We start from the raw sequence: 22197 nt of genomic DNA on the forward strand, positions 1-22197 counted from the left end.
TCCTGCTTCCCTCCTCCATCTAAAAAGGCAAGAGGAGATCTAGTTCATATTGCTAAATAAGCCAATATTTGAGCACACTTTTAGTAATTACCCATGTAATTGTAATAGGTGTTTGATGCTATTGCCGTAGAGCAAACTGATAATAATGATTAACATGTACCTGGCACAGTTCTAGATGGTTTGCATGAATGAACGAATGTATTATTCACAACAGACAGTTGATGTGTAGACCGTTATCATCCCCATTTTAATGAAAACACTGAAGTGACTTGCCCAAGGACATACCGGTATGTAGAGGCAGAGGCAGACGCAGGATTGAGATTCATGCTCTGAAGTCTACACTTCTTACTACCATTAGATGAAAAAGCTGCAGCATTAGTAAAATTTCATAAAGAATAAATAAATAGCAAAATGGAAAAGTGCTGAAAAAGAAAGTAGGACATATTCAAAAGAGTAAGATATTTGGTATCATGGAACTTAGGTTGTGGGAACAAAATGTCAGAACATTAAGCTGGGAAGGGAATTTGGGTCAGATTCTTTACCATGGTGAAGAATTTAGGATATACCCTGGATACATTTAGTGACAGACATTTCAAAGATAAGTGGTATGGATGGAATATTTTTTTAAGGAGGGTTTGCCGCACTCTGAAGAATGGACAGAACAGAAAAGAGAGTAGTGTTGAGGGGTCATTTGAGAATATGCTTCTTGATTAATTCACTCAACAAATAGGCAATGGCCTATGCACCAGGAATTCATGTTACAGACCAGAGGGTGGATCATGACACCCAGTGTGGATCCACCCACCCAGGGTGGATCATGACACCACAATGGGTGGATCATGACACCCAGAGCTCAGAATTCAGAGATGGTGGCAGAATGTAAGCAGATATGGTCAGCAAAACAAATGTCTCCTAAAGGCATCCCTACAGTTAGAGTTACTCTGCCATGCTTAGTTCTCCAAGAAAGAACAACAGAGCTTCCTGAGCTGGGCGCAAAGGCATGTTCCGTGGAAACTGAGAACACTTGAACACATGAGGTTTCTTAAAGTTTGACAGTAAAATCATGGCTCCAACGTGCCTGATATGAAACTATCCTATTTTTATTAGGATAATTAATCCTATTTTTATTAATCCTATTTTTATTAGGATAATTTTATTAATAGATCAGTTACCTTGGTTGACCGTGTTTGCTGTATGATGACGGAAGTAGTCAGCAACCATTGCTTTAGAGTATTTGATTTACTCCCAAACAGAAAACAACCCATTAATTCAGAGGATTTTTAAGACTTCTAGAAGGCAGGCGGTACCAGGTATCAGTGGTGAACCGAGCCCTGTCCCTCCCCTCAGGGAGCATGCAGACATATCTTCGTACACTTTGTTGTAGCTGAAACTGATGGCATTACACTATCTGAATGGGTGGCCATTGGAAATTAATAACAGAAGGCAGTAAGACCAAAGTCTAGAGAACTCAGGAGCACAGAGAATAGTGACATAAATGATTTACAGATAGAGCAGAATTGCAAAGGACATCCTAAATAGCAATGCTTGATCTTCACTAAAGAAACTGTCTTAGCAGATGTGGAAATGGCAGGGTTTATTTTAAAACGAGAGACTCTGAATCCCCAAATCGTGTAACGAGGAGAATGAGAATGACCCTTTCATTCCATGTGGTTTTGAATTTTCTCTATAACCTTCACTGACTTAAAGGAAATACTCTTCATACTACATACCAAGAAGTTCAGTCTTTCTTATGACAAAGAAAGCATGGTGACTTTTTAAAAACTCTGCTTTGATATGGGATCTAAGGTGTCTGTTTCCAGAATTACAACCTGGCATACAGATTATATATGCATCATTGGTATACAATTCCAAAATGTCAAAATAACTTTATTTTAAATACCACACTTGCTATAAAAGAATTACACTTAGTTAGGTGGCTCAAGGTTAAACTTGAAAGCAGAGGTTCTGTGAGATAGATAGTAGTTTTTCATTTAAAAATTGGCAGAGGTTTTAGTTGATAAACGCGATATCAGTCATTTTATGTGCTGTTATATAACCAGCCAATGTATGTATTTGTTTTTGTTTTATAAACTACCTTATTGTCATACTCAAATATATTTTGCAAAGTACCATGTTACTTTAATACAGATGAGATTTTCAGCCTTTTATGTTTTTATCCCCTAGATTTATTGTTCTACCACACAAACTCAAAAAAGATGGTGTCCTTTTCTATAAAGATATTGTGACCTACTTGAAAGTCCCCGAATCCCTGGTATGCGTTGAAGTGTGCCCCGCTTTAACCTGTGAGCTCTCCCGGCTCTGTGTTCGGTGTCCTTCACAAATGACCTCTGTTCTTCAATCACTGTAGACAAAATGACAGCAGGACCGGAATAGTTTAAGAAAATGTTGGTATAGCCAAAAGAGGATCTTTTTTCCTTGCACACAGTGAAGATATCAAAATGTAAAGAACACAGTAAATACAGAGGAAGTAGACGGATACTTGCAGTTTGTAAAGGAGGGACTCCTGATGAAAACAAGAGAGGGCTCTTTGGCGGCTGTCCTGTAGCTCTCATCTAGCATTGCCTCCGTTTCCCAGGCACAGGGCTGAGCTACTGACATGCACTCACTCCCAACATTCCCTATGAGAGGGGCCCTTGTATCGTCCCATTTTGAGGAGAAGGAGATTGAGGCTGTGAGGGATGAGTAGCGTGATCCACCAATGACTGAGGAGTGAGGACTCAAGCCAAAGTCCTCTGTGCTCCTCTGTTGAGCCTCTCTTCGTACTGAGAACCCACGGCACACGTTTGCAACTTGCCTGCCACACGCTAAACCATGACCGATCTGGCTGATGTGCTTTTCGGTGGTTTGGTGGCATCTTGCCTGAAACCTTCCACATTGGCTCCTCCGTCGACGACTACCTCCTTGGAAGCCTCCACGCACCCAAATTACCTCCCTTTCTTCTCATTTTACCAGTGACACAGTCCAATTCTCTCAGCACTTGGAGAGGAGCAATTCAATTTTCTAATTTTAGTTTTACCACAAGATACAAACAGTATGTAAGCTGAAGCATGCCAAAAGGTATTTTGTTTTTAAAAAGAAATTTAATTGAGCTTTAATTGATAAAGCCAGAGAGATATTTTTAACAATAGGGTCTCCCCAGGTCTCCTGGCTTGCTCCTGGACATGGTGCAGAGAATGACGACTGGTTCACGGACTGGAAGGTTGGCCAGTGCATACAGAGGCCTAGCACAATGCAAGCTTTGGGGAGAGAGAGGAACGCAGTCTTTCTAGGTGGTAAAAATAGTTCTTCCTTCATGTGATGGTTCAAATTTCCTTGTAAACCCGAAGCTATAAAACTCCTAGAAGAAAACATAGGGGAAAGCCTTCTTATTATTGATCTTGGCAATGACTTCTTGAATATGACACCACCAAAGCATAAATCTACAAACAGAATGACATCCAGCTAAATAGCTTCTGTAGCACAAAGGAAACAATCAACAAAAGAAAAGGCAGTCAGCCAAACAGGAGGCAATATTTGCAAAGCTATCTGATAAGGGGCTAATATCCAAAATATATGTAATATATAATATGTAATATATAATATATATAAGGAACTCCTACAGCTCAGGTCATGATCTCAGGGATGTGAGATCGAGCCCTGTGTGGGGAATCCATGTTCATCAGGGAGTCTGCTCGAGATTCTCTCTCTCCCTCTCCCTACACGCTCCCCTCAGGCACACACTCTCTCTAAAAAGAAATCTTTTTAAAAAATGGACAAAAGACTTGAATAGATATTTATCCAAAAAAGACCTACACTGTTCAACAGGTACATGAAAAGTGATCACTTTAACTCATCCTCGGGGAAATGGAAATAAAAACCACAGCAGGATAAACCACCTCACTGTTCGGCTAGGTCTTACCAAAAGGTAACAAGGGTTGGCAGGTATGTAGAGAAAGGGGAACGCTGTATGCTGTTGATAGGAACAGAAAATGGTGTATCTGCTATGGAAAACAATATGGAGGTTTCTCAAAATGTTGAAAGAGGGAAATCCTACCATATGTGACCATATAGACCTGACACAGAAGGACAAATACCAGATGATTCCACTTCTAGGAGGAATCGAACATAGTCAAACCCATTGAAGAAGAAAGTAGAATGGTGGTTCCTAGGGACTGGGGGGAGTAGGGAGATGCTGCTCAATGGGCATAAGGTTTCAGTTACGCAAGATGAAGAGGTGTTGGCTATTCTTTCTTAAATGGCATTGAATCCTGTCACCTGCTTGCTTAAAAACCATCTTTATTTTGCTCATGCCTGAAGTATCAGTCAAGACACAGTGGACACAGAAGGCGCCTTCGTGCCTCCCTGACACCATTACTGAACTAAGCACTGTCTCTTGATCATGTTGTACCCAATTCCTGTCTGCATGCCTTTGCTCGGTGCGCTTATGTCTTCCCATCTTGCAAGGCTCGTCAAGATCCTCCTCCCCGATATAACCTGTCCTGTGGACTCCAGCCCATAATTATCCCTACTTCCTATATGCCAGGGCCGCCTCCTATATGTCCTTGGTGTGTACCCTTTTTTAGCATTTAATCATGCACCACACTGAAATTTTACTTAATTTTTTTGTGAGTGTATTATTTTCTTTCCAGAGCATAGAAGGAATCAATATCATTTAGCACATGCTATCTCATTTAATCCTTCATGATAACCCTGGGAATTAGCTATCCATTTACAAAAAGTAAACTTAGTCTCAGAAAGGCACAGTAACTTTCCAGCAGTCACAGAGTTTGAAAATGATGGAGCTCTGCACATGCAAATGATGGGTTTGAACCTTCATCTGCCTGACTGCAAACCCGAGCGGCTCTCCACAAAGGCACTGTGTCAGTAATCCATTCTTTCCACAAACTGCTAATATTAAAACATGAATCCAGGAAGTAAGTCATATTTCTCATCTTTTTTCCTACCCACTAATATCCCCACCTCTCCTTGACGTTCAGCACGGCACTATACCTAGTAGAAGCTCTTCACTATAATTTTTGCTTTAGTTTTATTTTAGGTGAAATTTGACTAAGAAGTGTAAGAACTCATGACGTTAGAGAACTTTAAGAAATTTGTATCTAATCCCTGCAAGATAAATACGTAGCAAAATTATATACTGATGTACAAGGCACCCAATATTGCCATTGTAACAATTTCTTCTTAAAAATTGCTTCATGACATGAACTTCACCTGAATTAATCCTTTGCAAACGTCCTTAATTCTACTGATTTGGTTGAGTGCATTGAAGTTCACAGTACATTATCTAGTTCACGGAGAGTTCTTGTAAATTAATGCCATGTTTTACAGTTAACACCAGTGGTAAAAGCTGCAAATGACCTGTTTTTAACTCTGTCCCAACTCCTAAAACTGCTGGACTTCTCAGGTCTATCATGTTTCTTGCTTCTCAATTTGATTAATTCTTGTTATCCCAAAATATAAGTATCTCCTCTCTACCTATGGCAAAATTATACTGTTTTTAGCAGTATATAGAGATATGATAAAGGAAAGAGAAACTTTTATTTAAATACATATTTTGCTCCTTTTATGTGCCCTTGGTTTAAAAAAAAAAACACTAATTTTAAAAATTTTACGAAATTCCTTTAACTCTATGACAGGTGACAAAAGGTGGGAATGTTCAAAGCTATAGAACAAGGGATTATTTCTCTTTCATTTATTACACTTGAAAGTATCACTCACTGACTGCTGCGGTTTGGAACATACAATCCCTGGATAATAAAGGTTAAGTGTGCATAAATTCGAGATCTGCTTACAACTGACCTTTAGCTGTCTTGTTAGCATTTTTGACAGAAACTTAAAATAAGGTTATTCCATAAAATAACTTGATTCTCCATTCTCAAGTCCAGATTTTTTACTCTGCCAGCTAGACAGAGCCTTCAATATTTGTAATGAAACAACAAGACATCAAGTTATGAACAAGGTGAGCAGGTCAGAGGAAAGATGCATGGTTCCCCAGTCCTCACTCTGCCACTTCTTGGAATGGGGTCCCAACATGTCACGGAGATTCTCTAGTCTTTATGGATTAAATTGTACAGACTCACCATCTTTTTGAACTTGAGTCAGCCCATCCATGAGTATAGTCAATACATTCACTTGTTCATGGAACACTGCGCGAGTCTTCCATTTGCGCGTGTCATTGTCTCCCTAAAGTCTTGTGCATTGACTGTTAGTTTTATGACTCATTATCTTAAAGGTTTGTTTTTCTTCATTTCTTGCTATTGTGAATATTAAAAAATACTTCATATGTAGTTTTTAGTGGCATAAGGGAATGCTATTTTTTTAATGCACTGATCTTTTATGCAGCAGTTTTTCTGAACTCTTACTAATTACGTTTGTAGATTCTCTGGGTGTTCTATGTAGATAGCTAAATCATCCTGGAATAACAAAAGTCTTGTTTCTTCTTTGCCAATATTCATACATATTTTATTTTCCTCATTAGCTAGAAACTCCAGTACAATGTTGAAATAAAGACAACAGTCTCCTTGCCTCCTTTCTATCTCGTTTTCTCCATAATGAGAATGTTCCTAAAGTTTCCCCATAAAATAAGATAGTTGCTGTAGGTTTTTCCTTGAAATTTTTATTTTTTAATGAATGATTTCATCAAATGCTTTATCGGCATCTAAGAAGATGATCTCATTTTTCCTCCTTTGATCTAAAAATTTAAGCAGGATATTGAAGTATCCTGGTATTTCTGCCATACAACCTACTTGGCCGTAATTTTGAACATGCCACTGAACTCACTTTGCCTAGTACTTCATTTTGATTCAGTGAGATTGGGCTAATAATAGTGGCAAGGTTATTCTGGCCTCTGATAGTGAGCCGCATCCGTTTCCTTCTTCCTCTGTTCTTAAAGAATCTTTACAGGTGGGCTTTTTTTTTTTTTTTAAGGTTAGGTAATTTCACTTTAATTCAATTTTAACATGTTATTATTTCTATAAGGATTTTTCTTTGGTCTCTGATTTAAAAGTGTTTTTAGATTTCAAAATGTGTGGAGATTAAAAGTCTGACTATCCTTTTCTTCAGAAAATGTAACACATGTGACAGATATTTTGGAATTTCTTGAACTTACTTTGTGGCTCACTACTATTCAGTTTTCTAAGCAGTCCCTTGTACACTTGTAAAAAACACGTTTTATCTAATTATTGAATGCAGAGTTTTATATAGGCCCAATAAGTAGACCTTATGTCTAAAACTTGTTTAAATTCATAACCTCTTGGAAAAAAGTACAGCTGGAAGAACATCTCTCACCTTACACCAAGAAAAGTTAAAAATGGATTCAGGATTTCAATATAAAGAAATCATAAAAATACTAGAAAAAAATTATAAATTGTTTTTTTAATTGTTTCTATTCTTCTACAAAATGGGTGAAAATCTTTTTAGTGATGACTCAAAATTCAGAACCCCACAAAAGATTAATGAATTCTAAAACAAACAGAAGTCTGCATTGCCATGCAGACAATTTTTTGAAACATTACATTTCAAAACATTTGAAATGTTATGGAAGTAACATACAAAAGTTGAATCCCTCTAACATAAATGAGCTAATTTATGAGCTAATCTATTGAACACTACATCTGAAACTAATGATGTACTGTAAGTTGGCTAATGGAACTTTTTAAACAATGAATTTGGCGGGGAAATAAAGAGCTGGAAAAAAAAAGAGAGAAAATAAAACAAATGTCAGTGGGTACAAAAAAATGGCAAAGGATATGAAAATACAACTCACAGAAAAGGATAGACAAATGGCTTTCAAAAATATCTTTAAAAGGCTATTATTCGGGGCACCTGGGTGGCTCAGTGGGTTGAAGCCTCTGCCTTCGGCTCGGGTCATGATCTCAGGGTCCTGGGATCGAGCCCCACATTGGGATTTCTGCTCTGCAGGGAACCTGCTTCCTCCTCTCTCTCTGCCTGCCTCTCTGCCTACTTGTGATCTCTGTCTGCAAATAAATAAATAAAATCTTAAAAAAAAAAGGCTATTATGCTCACAGTAAGAGAAGTGGAACTTAAAACAACACCAAAATAATATTTACCTAGAACATTGTAAAAAATAAACTGTGATAGCGTTTTCTTTGAATGAAAATGGAAAACAGCTACTGTCATTTATTGTTGATGAAGAGTTAATTTAATACCATCCCATCAATCACCAGTTGGCAATTTCTGTCAAAATACACAGAGGGTATGTATAAAAAAATATGTACATATGCTATCTATATACACCCTCTGGAAAGCAATTTCTATTCCACAAATTTATCCTGTATTGCATTTATTCTTTTTTTTTTAACCATACCTTTATTTTTCACTTTTCTCTGCCATTATATTTTGAATGTGATTCTTACAAACAAATTTATAACTGAAGTATATTTTTTCTTTTTCAACAATTTCTTAAGAGAATAATCTAATTTAATCTACTTATACTTAGGATGATTACTTTTATATTTGGGTTCATCCTACATATTTTCTCTTCTCTCATGTGTTTTCCTGTTTTCCAAACGTCCAAGTGGGATGTTTGACCAGCCTTCTGTTGTGTCGATTCCTTCTATTACATTCTGTTCTCTTGGAAGTTAATTCTATTTCTGTTCTTTTGATGGGTATCCTTGCATTATAATATGCTTAATTAATTTTGAAGTTAACCAACAACCTTATCTTTATCCCTATCAATGCAAGGACCTTACTTTGACTTGGATCACCTTCCTGTCATTTTCTGTACTTTTCCTTTCTCATATTGCAACTTCACTTTGTAACCTCACCATAATGGATTTAAAAAAAAAAATTACTATAGTCAATGCTTCTTTGGTCTTATCCATTTGTTACACAGCAATTTTTCTGAACTCTTACTAATATGTTTGTAGATTCTCTGGATATTCTATGTAGATAGCTAAATCATCCTCAAATGTTATCTCTTGCATCTCATTTCTTTGTCCCATGTTCAGCATGTATAGTACATTTTATCCATTTAATCCTTCAGTGAGGATGATAATGTCTGGGTTTAAAACAAACAGGAAAAAAGCTCCATTGGTCAAATACATTTAGTTTGTCTTTATCTTGCAAACTATGAGCATGGTACTGAAGATTAATAATTATTGTTCCTTTAGCATGTCTAGGGGTTTTTACCATCTTATGTGGCTTCTATTTTGTTAATGAGAAGTATAATTTCAAGCCTAATTTTGATCCTTTACATGTTACCTGTCTTTTATTTCTAGCTGCTTTTAAATCTTTTCCTTGACTTTGGAGTTTTATAGTTTTTCTGAAAAATGGCTAGATTTGCATTTTTAGTCTGAAGATTCACATCTTTCTTCAATTATGAAAGATGCCCAGCCTTGATTTCTCAAAATACCTCCTTTCCTTGTCTATCTGGAACTCCTCGGGGTTGCATGGGTATGGAAGCAAATCAGGTGGGGGCTTCCCTGTGCTGCACTGGCTTTCCAGCGTCTATGACCCAGATCCCTCCTCTTTTCATCTGTGGTCAATCTGTTTCCAACAACTGCATTCTGAGGTTAATGATGCTCTATATTCTTTGGAAACTTTATTTAGTTCTTTTCTATAAAAATGAAATATTCTATGTTTTAAGCACTTTCAAAAATTATTTTTTTAAAGATTTTATTTATTTATTTGAGAGACACAGAGAGAACACACGCAGGGGGAGAGGGGCAGAGGGAGAGGGAGAAGCAGACTCCTGGCTGAGCAGGGAGCCCGATGTGGGGCTCGATCCCAGGACCCTGGGATCATGACCCAAGCTGAAGACAGATGCTTAACTGACTGAGACACCCAGGTGCCCCCACTTTAAAAAATTCTTTTCAAGTTTTATTCTGTAATTTCTAGGTGCTAGCTCCAGGGCTCATTCCCATGATCACTGGTCTATTTAGTCTTTCTTATGATGACTCTGTCACCATGACGGTGGTAAGGTGTAGCTGTAGTTACATTTTCTGTGGCAGCCCTATGCACCTAGCTCATGGGAGTATTAACTCTTCCATTTGCTTCATCTGGGTCCCAGAAGTTTCCTTTCCACTGTCTGAGAAATATATATATATATATATATATATATATATACAGTATATATATAATATATGTATACTTTTTTTTTTTTTTTTACTTTAGATTTCCATTTGGGTTTCTGTTTCTCGGAGGAGATCTTTCCCATCAAGAGCTTTGTCACACATCAAGCTCTCTTTCTCTTTCCACAAGTTTTCTTTTTGTCTCCACAAACTCAAGGAGAGACTTTCTGGTTCCCTTCCCAAGGTGGGGCAGCCCCTGTAGGCCTCAGTCCTATGCAAGAGTCTCACCTTACCCCCCTTCTCTTGCTAAATGCCCTGTTTTCCTGAACTCTGGAGACATTAAAACCTCAGTCCCAGCCTCGAGATGTGGTCTGTATCTGATACTCTCATAAGTCACATAGCACCACCTCTGTGACTCTGAATTTGTCTGTATCTCTAGCATCTGAGGATTTCCTGACATTGACTTTGCATTGAACACATTTTGGTATCTTTTAGGCTTTGTAGAGCCTAAGGATCACATTAGTCTTGTCTGCCATCCTTTGTGAGGTCTTCTTTTTGAAATTAAAGAGCATTTTTCATGCTCAGAAGTCTTTTTGCATCAAAGACTTCATGCATTAGTGTGTAATTTTAACTACTATCATTGAAAAAGCTTAAAATGACATTTTTCAGTTATTTATCATACTGTTATGTATTTGTCATACATAATATCTACATGCACTTGAAAAATAAAAATACATCTAGGTTTGAAATATGTTGCATACACTATCTACAGACAGTGCTTAATACCTATGTAATTTGTAAGGCCTCTTGCAGGAACTCACCTGCTTCCTCAAGGAAGAACAGTGGAGCCGAAGCTTTATTTTAGAAAATGGCATAAGTCCAAATAAAGTCATAATATGTTAATAGATAATTATACTTTTTCAGATTGGCTTATGATTCTAAGCAAGATCTTCGATTCCTATGCTAGGAGCTGTAATAACAGATACTCGAGTTATATTTCATTTGCTAACTGAAGCAAGAATATGGAAATTTTAAGAGTAAGTTTCTAATCTGAATCTTCAATGAAAATCATTAACCTCATTGTGTTTCTGACTTTTCAGTATAGCATTACTACCTTACACATTTGTTATGGGGATAAAAAGTTATATATGATAGGCCTGTAAAGTTAGAATTTTATTGCTTTTGACCAAAGGTCATCGTAAGATTTAGAGATAACTTGTGAGTACTGTGTGATCTTTAAAAAGTTATAAAACATAAATTTTAAAAAGAGAGAGAGATTCTGTGAGTAAAACTACTTGATGCTTCTGGAGTTAACATCCAAATGGTGATCAATCAGTATATTACTGTGTAATTTTACCTGATATACCAAAATGACCTTTGTTCTGTGTTCTACTTCAAAGAGCTTTCTTTTAATTCTGGATTTTTTGCATAAATGTTGAAGAAAGATTCCCAAATTTCATAAAAGTTTGAAAACTACTATTTTTATAGTAATACTAAAGAAATATAAAGTGTAATATGTCATTAAAACAAGTTATCCTAAGAGCAAAGTGATTTATATAACTTTAAAAAAGGTTTATTGCTGAATAAGCAGTAAAAATGACCTTTTGCAAATCTAAATGAACAAAAAACCACATTGATTTAGAAAAACTCTAAAGAAGTCACCATGTGACAGATACACACACAAAGACAAATAAGGGATCTCCTCACTTATCTTTAAATTTTGTTTTTATCTTGAACTATTTTCAACATCTAGATTTTTGAAAAAAGAAGTCCTTGTATTATTACCAATATATTATTATGGGCACACATTAATGTGTTTATTTTTGATGATACTATGAAACCAGAAACTTTTCCTTCTAAAGTATTAAAAAGTATACAGAATAGCAAATTAATCCCTGAATGATTTATAGTCAAATGAGGGTAAATAGAAGCACTAAGAAGCAAGGCATTCTGATGGTCTATGAAAATACTCATAAAGGGTGCCTGAGTGGCTCAGTGGGTTAAGCCTCTGCCTTCAGCTCAGGTCATGATCTCAGGGTCCTGGGATCGAGCCCTGCATTGGGCTCTCTGCTTGGCAGGGAGCCTGCTTCCTCCTCTCTCTCTGCCTGCCTCTCTGCCTACTTGTGATCTCTGTCAGATAAATAAACAAAATCTTGAAAAAAAAAAAAAGAAAATACTCATAAAACTCATGAAATGTAAATCATCACTGTAGTCCTAATGGAGAAGACATAGCATCTTATTTGTAGAGTACGCAAAGTTGTAGAAAACATAAATCTATGGAAAACTATATGCCCCATCATGCTACAGGGCCAGTGTTCACCACCAGGCTCTCTGTGCACTCTGCCGTGGTCCCTGATCTCACCTTTAGAGATGACCATTTGTCATCTGGCCATTGTGCCCTTTGCTGAGTCTGCCCCTCAAAGAGTTAGCACAGACGAAAGATCCGAAAGGTCAGAATTGAAATTCAACACATGCTTACTGAGTATTCACCTGTTATTTGCCCCCACCCTCTCAGGCAATGACAACTCCCTGAACAATAGAACTTAAGAAACAGTGATGAATAAATGATAAAGGCCACATAGCAAATCAAACAGGGTGGTAGGCCATGGTAAGAGGGCCTCACTGAGCTGAACTCTAGATGAAAGGAGTTACCAGCAACCGAGAGTTCTGGAGAGAAGGGGACCAGTTCTTTCAAAGATACTCTCTAAGGAGCATTGGGTTCGAGGCTAGGCTGGTCAGGGGACAAAAGTGTCTTTCAGTGTCTCCAGAGAGCAGTGCTGTAGAAGGATGGTGTGAAGCATTGGGACCTGGGGACAGATCGGGGAGGCCCTGTTGAGACCTGAGTCAGGAGCAATCACAGGTCAGGACTCATGTGGAAAATGGGAATAGGAAGGCAGAAATGGAAACAAGGAAATGAGTTAGGAAGCTGTTGCAGTAATCAAAGAACGGCAAGGTAAGGCTTACACTAAGCTGGCAATCTGCAAAATGGCAGGAAAGGAAATGAGATCAGGATTTGCTTGGAGGTAGAATCAGTTGGATTACTGATGGGTTGAACATGGGATTTGAAGGGAGGAAATCAAGGATGACCCCCAGTGCTGGAGGTATGGTGTCAGGAGGCCAGGGTCAAGTGTGTCATGTAATGAGAACATAAAAGAGACAGGAGAGTTGGACAAAGTGAAGGTCACTGGTGACCTGGGAAGGATCACCTGCAGTGGCATGGTAGCAAAGTAGGCTGAAGAGAGAACGGGAGTGAGGACATATAGACAACTTTAACTGTGGACACATGAAATTGGGCAGTAGCTGTCAGGAGCTTATCAGAATCAAAGAAAAGTACATCAAAGAGAACTCAGACATATCATTAAACAAAACAAAACACATGCGAAAGCTCTGGATTTTAAAGGAATATAGGAAGGTTTCCCAAGTCCTAGACCACATTTGTCATCTGAAACAGTATCACAATAACAAGAGGAACCCAAGAAGATATACAAGCAGCAAATAAAGTTATGTACAAAAAAAAAAAAATTCATCCTATAGTAAGTAGAGAAATATCTGTACTGTTTCGAGGAGTTTCTTACCTCAAAATATAGGGGCAAGTCATTATTCCCTTGTTTAAGGCAACAGTTCTACAGTGGCAGCAGATATGCCAAATAACAAATGGGTCAGAGGAAGAATTGCCAGTAGAAAGGAGCTGCTGTGGTCCGTGAGCTCAGAGTTAGAGACCTAGAGATGATGTTTTCTCAGTTTCTCTCCCTGGGTCTTTCATTCCATTTCTCTGCCTGCTCCTCCTTTTTTTCTCTCTTCCTTTATTCTTTCTTCCATTGCTTTTCTTTCTTTCTTTTCAAAACTTCGGAGAATAAGAATCATGTGTGCTCTATATTTGTTGTTTTAAGACACATTGTGAAATGGGAGGGGCAAAAAAACAAATGCAGGTTTCAGCTACTTAGAAAAGATACTGTTAGGGGCACGTGGCTCAGTTGGTTAAGCGTCTGCCTTTGGCTCAGGTCATGATCCCAGGGTCCTTGGATTGAACCCCATGTCAGGCTCCCTGCTCAGTGGGGCATCTGCTTCTCCCTCTCCCTCGGCTCCTCACCCTGCTTGTGCTCTCTCTTTCTCTCAAACAAATAAATCTTAAAAGAAAGATACTATTAAAACATAATGCCTGAGGGAGAAAGAAAGTAAAAGCGTAAAAGACACAACAGACAAGCTAGTTATGGCAGTGTTGGTATTTGAATAAACTAGGACACCCTGCATTAGTAATGGTAAAGGGGATGGAGATGTGAGGATAAATGGAATAGTCACCAGGAGAGTATAATAATGCTGAACCTCTATGTGCCTAACAATATAGCCTGAGAGGCTGTATCACATCCTGCAGCCAGATAGCTTGGGTTCAGATCCCAGCAACTGTTCTCTCTAGCTGGAGAACTTAGGCAAGTTATTGAACCTCTCAGTGCCTCAGTTTCTCCATATTGATAATGGAGATATGCATAACACCCACCTTTTAGAGTTGTCATGAGGATGAGGGGGAAACCAGAGGGGGAGATGAACCATGAGAGACTGTGGACTCTGAGAAACAAACTGAGGGTTTTGGAGGGGAGGGGCTGGGGGGGTTGGGTGAGCCTGGTGGTGGGTATTAAGGAGGGCACGTATTGCATGGAGCACTGGGTGTGGTGCATAAACAATGAATCTTGGAGCACTGAAAAAAATAAAATTACCAAAAAAGGGTGAAATGAACTAATACACATAAGTATTTAAAATAGTGTCTGGTATCATAAACAAGGCATGTTTTTACTGTTGCTATCGTGGATGTTCTTAGTATTATTGCTCCAAACCACACAAAGAAATAAATCAATGGAATTCCAAGGAAAAAAATGGCATGTCAGCAGTCTTAGTAGATTTTTAATTTGCTTCTCCAAGTGACCTAAATTTATTTTTAAATATTTGACAAAGACATGAGATAGCAGTAATAAATAAGATAAGATAGCAGGCTATCTTATCTTTCAAATCACTGCCCTCTCCCTCAAAAAAAGTGACCCACATTAAAAAAAAAACCCTGCAAAATAGAAAGGAAAAAGTAAATGGAAAACAACAACCAAGGGCCAAAAAATAAGATGACAGAAGTTAAAGTAGACATAGTGATAAATGTGAATGACTTAATGTATTAAAATAAAAAGTCCTAGATCACATTAAAGTACAAAATTTAATAACTTGCTCATTATAGGACACATATGTACAAGTATGATGGTGGGCTAAAACAAAGAGAATTAGAAAAACATCAGTAATATAGACAAATATAATACAGATGGCATTTATATTATTAAGTTAGGCTACAAGGTAAAATTAGTGATAGCAACACTGTACCTTTTGGAGCTGAACGATGTAGCAATATCTTTGTTAGTACAAAATAGTGTTCTAAAATGTCTTCAGATACACAAAAATCCTTGAGAAGGCAGGCACTGGATATATATTCCATAAAATTTTACTATGAACAAAGTAAATTTTATAAATATACAAGGAATATAAAATAAAATTGATGTCCATATATACCTCCCTCTGGGATTCATTTGCCAAACTCCAATTCCAAGAGGACATCCAAACATTCAGCTCTTGACTGTTTATGTCCCCGATTGGCTGGGCAGTCGATGAGCGGACTAGAGACAGACCTTCTGCTTGGCCAATGCAGGACATTTGACTCACCCTACAGTGACATTCGGAAATGGGGTGTGGGTGTTAACAGTTTCTCACACCCAGGGACAGGCAGGCCTGTGGCTAGGGACTCCAAAAAGCTGAGAGAGAGCTAGAAGTTATAAAAACCTCCTAGTAAAAGGCAGTTTCTCTAAGGTCTTGATGGGCTCCTCACTCAATTATAACGTGGTAATTGAAAACTGGGTGCATTCATAAAGACTTGAAGACCTGGGGAATTTGCACCTCTCACTGGAAACGCTGCATCCTTTGCTCTGTAAATGGATTGTGCCCTCAGTCTGAGTCTGTTGGCTTATTTCCATTCATGATATCACCATCACTTCTGTCACCTTGCAGGTGGCAAGTGAGGTCATAGATACTCTAGACAGTGAAGGACCCAGGCTAGAGGAGATCTCCTGCAGCTTGCAACACATCATGTCTTTTCTCAACCTCAGAGGTTTCGTTTCCATTCACTGTTGATGCTGGATGGTTTTACAAAGATCAGGACAAGAAGTCGTGGAGGTGTTATCAAGGGTGAAGGATATAACAATGGAAAAGTGACATATCTCTGTTCCCAAACGAAGCAGCTGAGAGAGATTGGGATATTTTGATTTTGAGGTGACTTGAGAGCACCAAACGTTCTCCTTGTCATGCAGGATCCAGGGAACATACACATAACCCTATTTCATCCCTCACTCTCATACTTGCCACGTCCTGAAAAGACACATTTCACAAGAATATACCGGTGAGCCATTCCTATTAGATTCTTGTTAGAAATTCAGATGAAATCCTCTTTTCAACTTTTTCTTCCTTTTTTATTCTATTCTTGCATATATCTTTTTGTCATACATATGGTGGACTTCTTGAATCCTTTTAGGTATTGCATTTGTGCCAAATGGTAAAATATTAACCAAAGAACCCCCAAACCAATACCAATGTTGATTATTGATTATTTATTATTCCAATCTGTTAAAATGTAAAGGTCAATGATTATAACCCCATTGCTAATGGAATTAAGACATGATGATGTACTTCGGGTTGTTAGATGAGTTACTTAATAAAAAATCTTCCCAAAGTCCCGAAGAACGTCTTCCTCCTAAGTCGGTGACAGCCTCATGGCGGTCTGGCCATGCTTTGCCCCACTGTTGTCTTCACATGGCATTTCTTCTCTCTCCTTTCAGGTAGAAATTGAGAAGCTGGATTACCATCATTATCTGCCTCTGTTTTTTGATGGGCTCTGTGAAATGACATTTCCCTATGAGTTTTTTGCTCGGCAAGGAATCCACGACATGCTGGAACACGGGGGGAACAAGATTCTTCCTGTCATTCCACAGCTCATTATCCCGATAAAAAGTAAGTGAACAGGTGAAAAAGCATCATTCAGTTTAGAAGGTGCTGCTTTTTGACAACTCGCTAATTAAGCAATAAAACACAACAGACTGAGGCTATCCCCAGGTTTTGTGGGAATTTTATAGGATGACATACTGGGCCAGACATCCCAAATCTACTCTATCCCATTACTGATACCACACTGAAGTTTCACCATATAAATAAACTAAATTGCATGGGGTTTATACTAATTTAAAATGCTTCTCAGTACTGATGCAAGCATTAATGTTAATTTGTACATGCACAAGTCAAGTGTGTGTACTCCACACCATCTCTAACTTATAAGTTCTTTTCAGATGACATCCCTAATTCCTAAATTACAATGTCAACCCAGTTATCTTTAGGATCTTTTAGGTAGTAGGATTCATAATTTAAAGAAAAAAGTCTGAAATGGGGAAAAATAATGTTACCAAATACTTGAATTTATTTTTTTTTTCTGTGATAGGTTACCTGAGGAAACTCTAGAATAACCCTGTCATTGACTTTATTTCTTTTGTTAATAAAATGAAATGGTTTCTTCCTATGCCACATTCTTCAGGCATGAATCTCTCTGGACTAGTTGTCTGAAAGCAGCCCCTTCCAAAGCGTTTCTGGGATTTTCATTTGCCATTGAGATGGTCTATAATGACTGCCCAAGAAGCCCTTGGGGAGTCATTGGGTCTAGTCATCTGGGTCCAGCCTCCTCCTTTCAGTCCACAGCTGCTGCTGACCCTTATAATAGGGCCATCTTTTGGGGACAAGGCTCTAGGAGGGGATGGCAGCCTCCCTCAAGTTGGCAATGGCCAGGCCTAGGCCCTTGCCACCCACCATCACACCCCAGGCTCTGTCCACACCAGAGTTGCCATCCACGCTGTGCTGCTGGAAAGCAGAGGGGTGGCGCTGAGCACCTCCTGGGCAGGGACATCCATTCCTTTCCCAGCTGCCCTAGGCCGTGGGCCTGCTTCCCCCACCACAGGCTCTGCCCCACTCCCTCATCCAGGGTGAACCCTTCCTGTGATGACTGACTGGATACCTGCTCAGTCTCCTGGGATCTGGGGAAGCCTCACTCTCACTGTCTGAGAACTACCCTTGCCATGGGCTTTGACCAAAAAAAACCGAAATAATTTAACATTGGGTCCTTCCCCACTGCCTGGATTATTTCATCTTATCTGTGGTGACCTTTTTATTGATATGAATGAATTATTCTTAGAATTCTAGATTTTTGGCCTTTCTGCTGTCACTGTTTATACTGAATCAACTCTGAAACTTGCTCTCATCTTTTTGAGATTTTTTTTTTTTTTTGGTAAGAGATCTGCAACTGACCACTCCAGATTTCCACCAAGACATAGAAGTAAAACCAATAAAAAGACAGGCTACCTTCTGTGCAAAGTAACACAGGAAGAGAAATGACACTTTAGAACGGCTTCCTCGCCCCTCGTGCATCAGCTGAATGATGATCTTTGAAGTCCTTCAGGAAGGACATATAGTGCTGAGTGGCAGGAAAGTGCTTTCCGAATGTGATTTATTCTAAGAGCTCACGATTTTTGAATATGTTAAATTCTAGCAGAAATGCTACATTTTCTAAAGAATGATGTACAAGTTTTATTGACAAATAAAAAGGCCCAGAACATTCTCCCCAGGAACCATCTTTAGAGGACACGATCCTTTTTCCCCTGCACCCAGCAGAATAGCAACAACATCCAGAAGTCTGTTCTGTTCTTGGAAAAAACCTGTTGTTGTTGGGCTCACTGTCTTCTCGGGACTTTTTCACTTGTACCTCCACTGAAAACACTGAAGGGCAGAAAGAGAGTTTCTAAGTAATATTTTGATTATACTGTTTACAGTTAATACATACCAAAATAGAGCATTGCAGACGCAGGTGAATTGATTTTCAACTTTGATCTGTATTTTAAAGATATTTAAATGAGTTGAGAGAAGTGATGTGTTCTAAGGACAAAATTTACAGTACACACATACTAGAGGTAATTTGCTCATAAGTGAAAACATTATTAAGAACTCCATAAACATGTTTTGTCAGGTAAAATTAACTATGAATTTGATATTTTAAGCTTCCAAAGGCAATGAGAGTTTATTTTGGTAGATATCATTGCTTTCCTTCCTGGGCTTCTGCTGTTACATACTGATCCTGAATCTAACTTGGTTTGCTTCTCCATCTACTTACATCCGTAAAAGCCAGATTTTTCTCAGGAAGAAAGACTGATTATTCAAGATCATGCACAGTCCTAGCGCAGTGTGAGAAACATTACGTGCATCACGTCAATCTTCCAGGTGAATTCTGGATTGAGGCTAATTGATCTGGAAGCAGCCTGATGTGCATAATTGGCATAACACAGCACGTGTAGCTGATTTTTCAAGCTGTACTATTAGTATAATTTTGACTATCTCTGAGGGCAAAAATTAACCTTACCATCACCAGCTAGCAGTTTTTAAATAGTTTTCCTCAAATTCTAACTAATATCTATACCAGTAAAGCAAAATACGTGCAATCCCAAAGAATAAGAACGGGACTGAGCTGCCTCTCTACTTCTACAGTCTGGGGTTGACGTCAGCTAATTACAAGGCTGATCGTTCTAATAGGAAGAATGGACACATTCGGTGTCTCTAGGCTTTCTAAAATGAAAACAGGTAAGAAAGCACTTTCTTTCTCCTATCTGTGGTTCAAGACCCCAAGTGAGGTCATTCAGTGATGACCAGAGGAGTGTGCGTCTAATACCCAGTTCTGTTTCTGCCTCTCTGTGGTGGTTACGGTTGCTCCCCTTTCCTCCCACTTTTTGCCTTCTACCTTCTTGGGTTATTCTGGGTCAGAAGCTTCAAAAAATACCCGTATAAAGGAGTCAGGGTTGACAATGGAGCACTGATTGTTGACAGCAACAGAACTTTGTAGGGCAAGGATGAGACGAACCATCTCAGCCGGCTGAACTGTGGGACGCAGATTCCATTTACTCTATCTGGTCACAAAAACACACACGCATCAGAATCCAGCAAAGCAATACCAGGAAGAAGCCTCTAGAAACTCTGCATTTTAAACTCAGAGATTCCAGTAATGACCAGGAGGACAAAGAAAAGCCAAAAGCAGCCCCAAGCACTGGGTTTGGGCATCTCTGTCTTCAGCAGCAGCACGAGCAATTACCCTGAACGCCAGCACATGGGGCCATTCCTAAAAGGCTGCTACACACAAGGAAGGAAATATCTTGGACAATGAGAGGAAGAGAATACCTCAACAACGTTTAGTTCAGGAGCCAGAAGAAATCCATAGGAACTGGTTTGACATCCTCCAGATGCAGGAAGATACGGCATCTGGGGGACAGAGGCCGAAACCCACAAGAGGGGGGAAAAACTACACACGAAGAAATAAAGTAACTGGGGTTAAGAATTTTACCAACAGTAAATTCCAGACAACAGGGAGCATTGGAAGAGAACCACCTTGGGTACGTTTCATCCCATTCACATGAGTAGAAGACCTGATGTACGTAACTGCATGAACATTTGTTGAAAAAAAAAAAAAAAAGAACTTATAAGTTAAATGCCCACCTGTCTCACACAAGAAGTAACTGAGACTGTGCTCCAGCTCTCAGGAGGGAAAGCCAAGTTAAGGACCCCGAAATAAGGATGTCCTAGTGTGAAAAGCAGTTGATATTAAAAGCCACTAAATCTAGAGTTAAGTTTAAAGAGTCGATGGAAAACAGTTTCAAAACTGCATGAAATCTCAAGTAATTATTTTGGAGTAATATGTCTAAAAATCCAAGGAAATTGAGTATAAGCCTTCTAAATCATGGAAAAGATCAAAGTAGTTAAAACAGAGCCTACAGATTAAAAGGACAAAAACTGGGCAGACAGTAAAGAGGTGTTAAGTGTCAAAAGCATAAAATAAGGTGAAAAACATGAAATCAAATATAGTGTGAAAATTAACTTTCAATTTAGTTTGTGGAAAGAAAACTGAATATAAGCTCTATATAAAACTAAATAGTACTTGAATAGTTTAAAAATAAATAACATATTAGGATGAATGAGAAAAAAGGAGGAATAGTTATTTTAATTGTAGAAAGGTAGAATTTAATGTAAAAAATTCCACATGTAGAGAGGATCAATTTGTCTCGATAAAAATGTTCTGGGTAAAAATGTAATCATATGAACCTTGGTTCCCGGAAAAACCACAGCATCATGTTTAAAACAACAAACAGCTACTTAAATTAGTGGGTGTTTTTGCCTGTGGGAGAAGAGTAAACCTCTTGGCTGTTTGATGCTGGTCCTTTCTCCACTGCCTGACCTTCAGCTCCTAGATCTACAATCTTTAACAATCCAGGTGGACACCCTGCCTCTAACATACCATGTCCCAAACTTCAGCGTGTGTATGAATCCACTGCAAGTGTGTCTGAATCACCTGGTGAAATGCAGGTCCCACACAGCAGCTGTGAGATGGGTCTGGGGACTGGATTTCTAAGAAGCCCCCAGTTGATGACGCTGCTGCTGCTACAAGGTCAAGACAAAGCTGATCAGGGCCAAGATGACACTTGACACACCAGATCCTCCCACAAGATGCTGGGAATGAGAACAAGGTAGGGAATGAGCTGATAGAAACAGATGAATGATCATCTTCTATCTTACATTTAGGGTATCAAGAGATGTTGCTTCTTTCATGCTGTGAATAATTAGAAAAATATACCATTAAGATTTTAGGCCTTAAAAGTAACCACTAGTGGGTTAATAGTAGGGAAAGAAAAATGAAAAATTAAGTTAAGGCAATAACTTAAAAAAAAAAAGCCAAGGTAGAATGTAAATATGTATATTAAAAAAAATAAGATGGCAAAAAGAAACCCAAATAATTTGTTATTATTACAGATAAATGGGAGAAATGATCACAAATCACAAGAAAAAAGTCTTTGTTTGGGAACTTCTTTGAGAAGTTGTTCCTACAGTCTAATTGTTCCCAACCATATGGTTTTGTTGGAGACTGCCGGTTACCAAGTAATGATCAAAATTTAGCTCTTACAATAAAAGCAAAAATAAACAAGTGGGACTACATCAAACTAAAAAGCTTCTGCACAGCAAAGGAGACCATAAACAAAGTGGAAAAAGCAAC

The 22197-nt window shown here is 38.5% G+C and overlaps 1 protein-coding gene across 3 annotated transcripts in view; it reads left to right on the plus strand.

Annotated features, from left to right (window-relative positions):
- Window positions 1-22197, plus strand: part of PACRG (parkin coregulated) — a 496713-nt gene that overhangs the window by 264136 nt on the left and 210380 nt on the right. For all 3 annotated transcript variants that reach the window (XM_032837252.1, XM_032837251.1, XM_032837253.1), the window contains exon 3: window positions 16910-17081. In XM_032837252.1, coding sequence (XP_032693143.1) covers window positions 16910-17081 — 172 coding nt within the window. The remainder of the gene's footprint in view (window positions 1-16909; window positions 17082-22197) is intronic.

Source organism: Lontra canadensis, unplaced genomic scaffold, assembly GCF_010015895.1.
Source record: "Lontra canadensis isolate GAN:19392208 unplaced genomic scaffold, GSC_riverotter_1.0 scaffold97, whole genome shotgun sequence".
Taxonomy (NCBI): Eukaryota; Metazoa; Chordata; class Mammalia; order Carnivora; family Mustelidae; genus Lontra; species Lontra canadensis.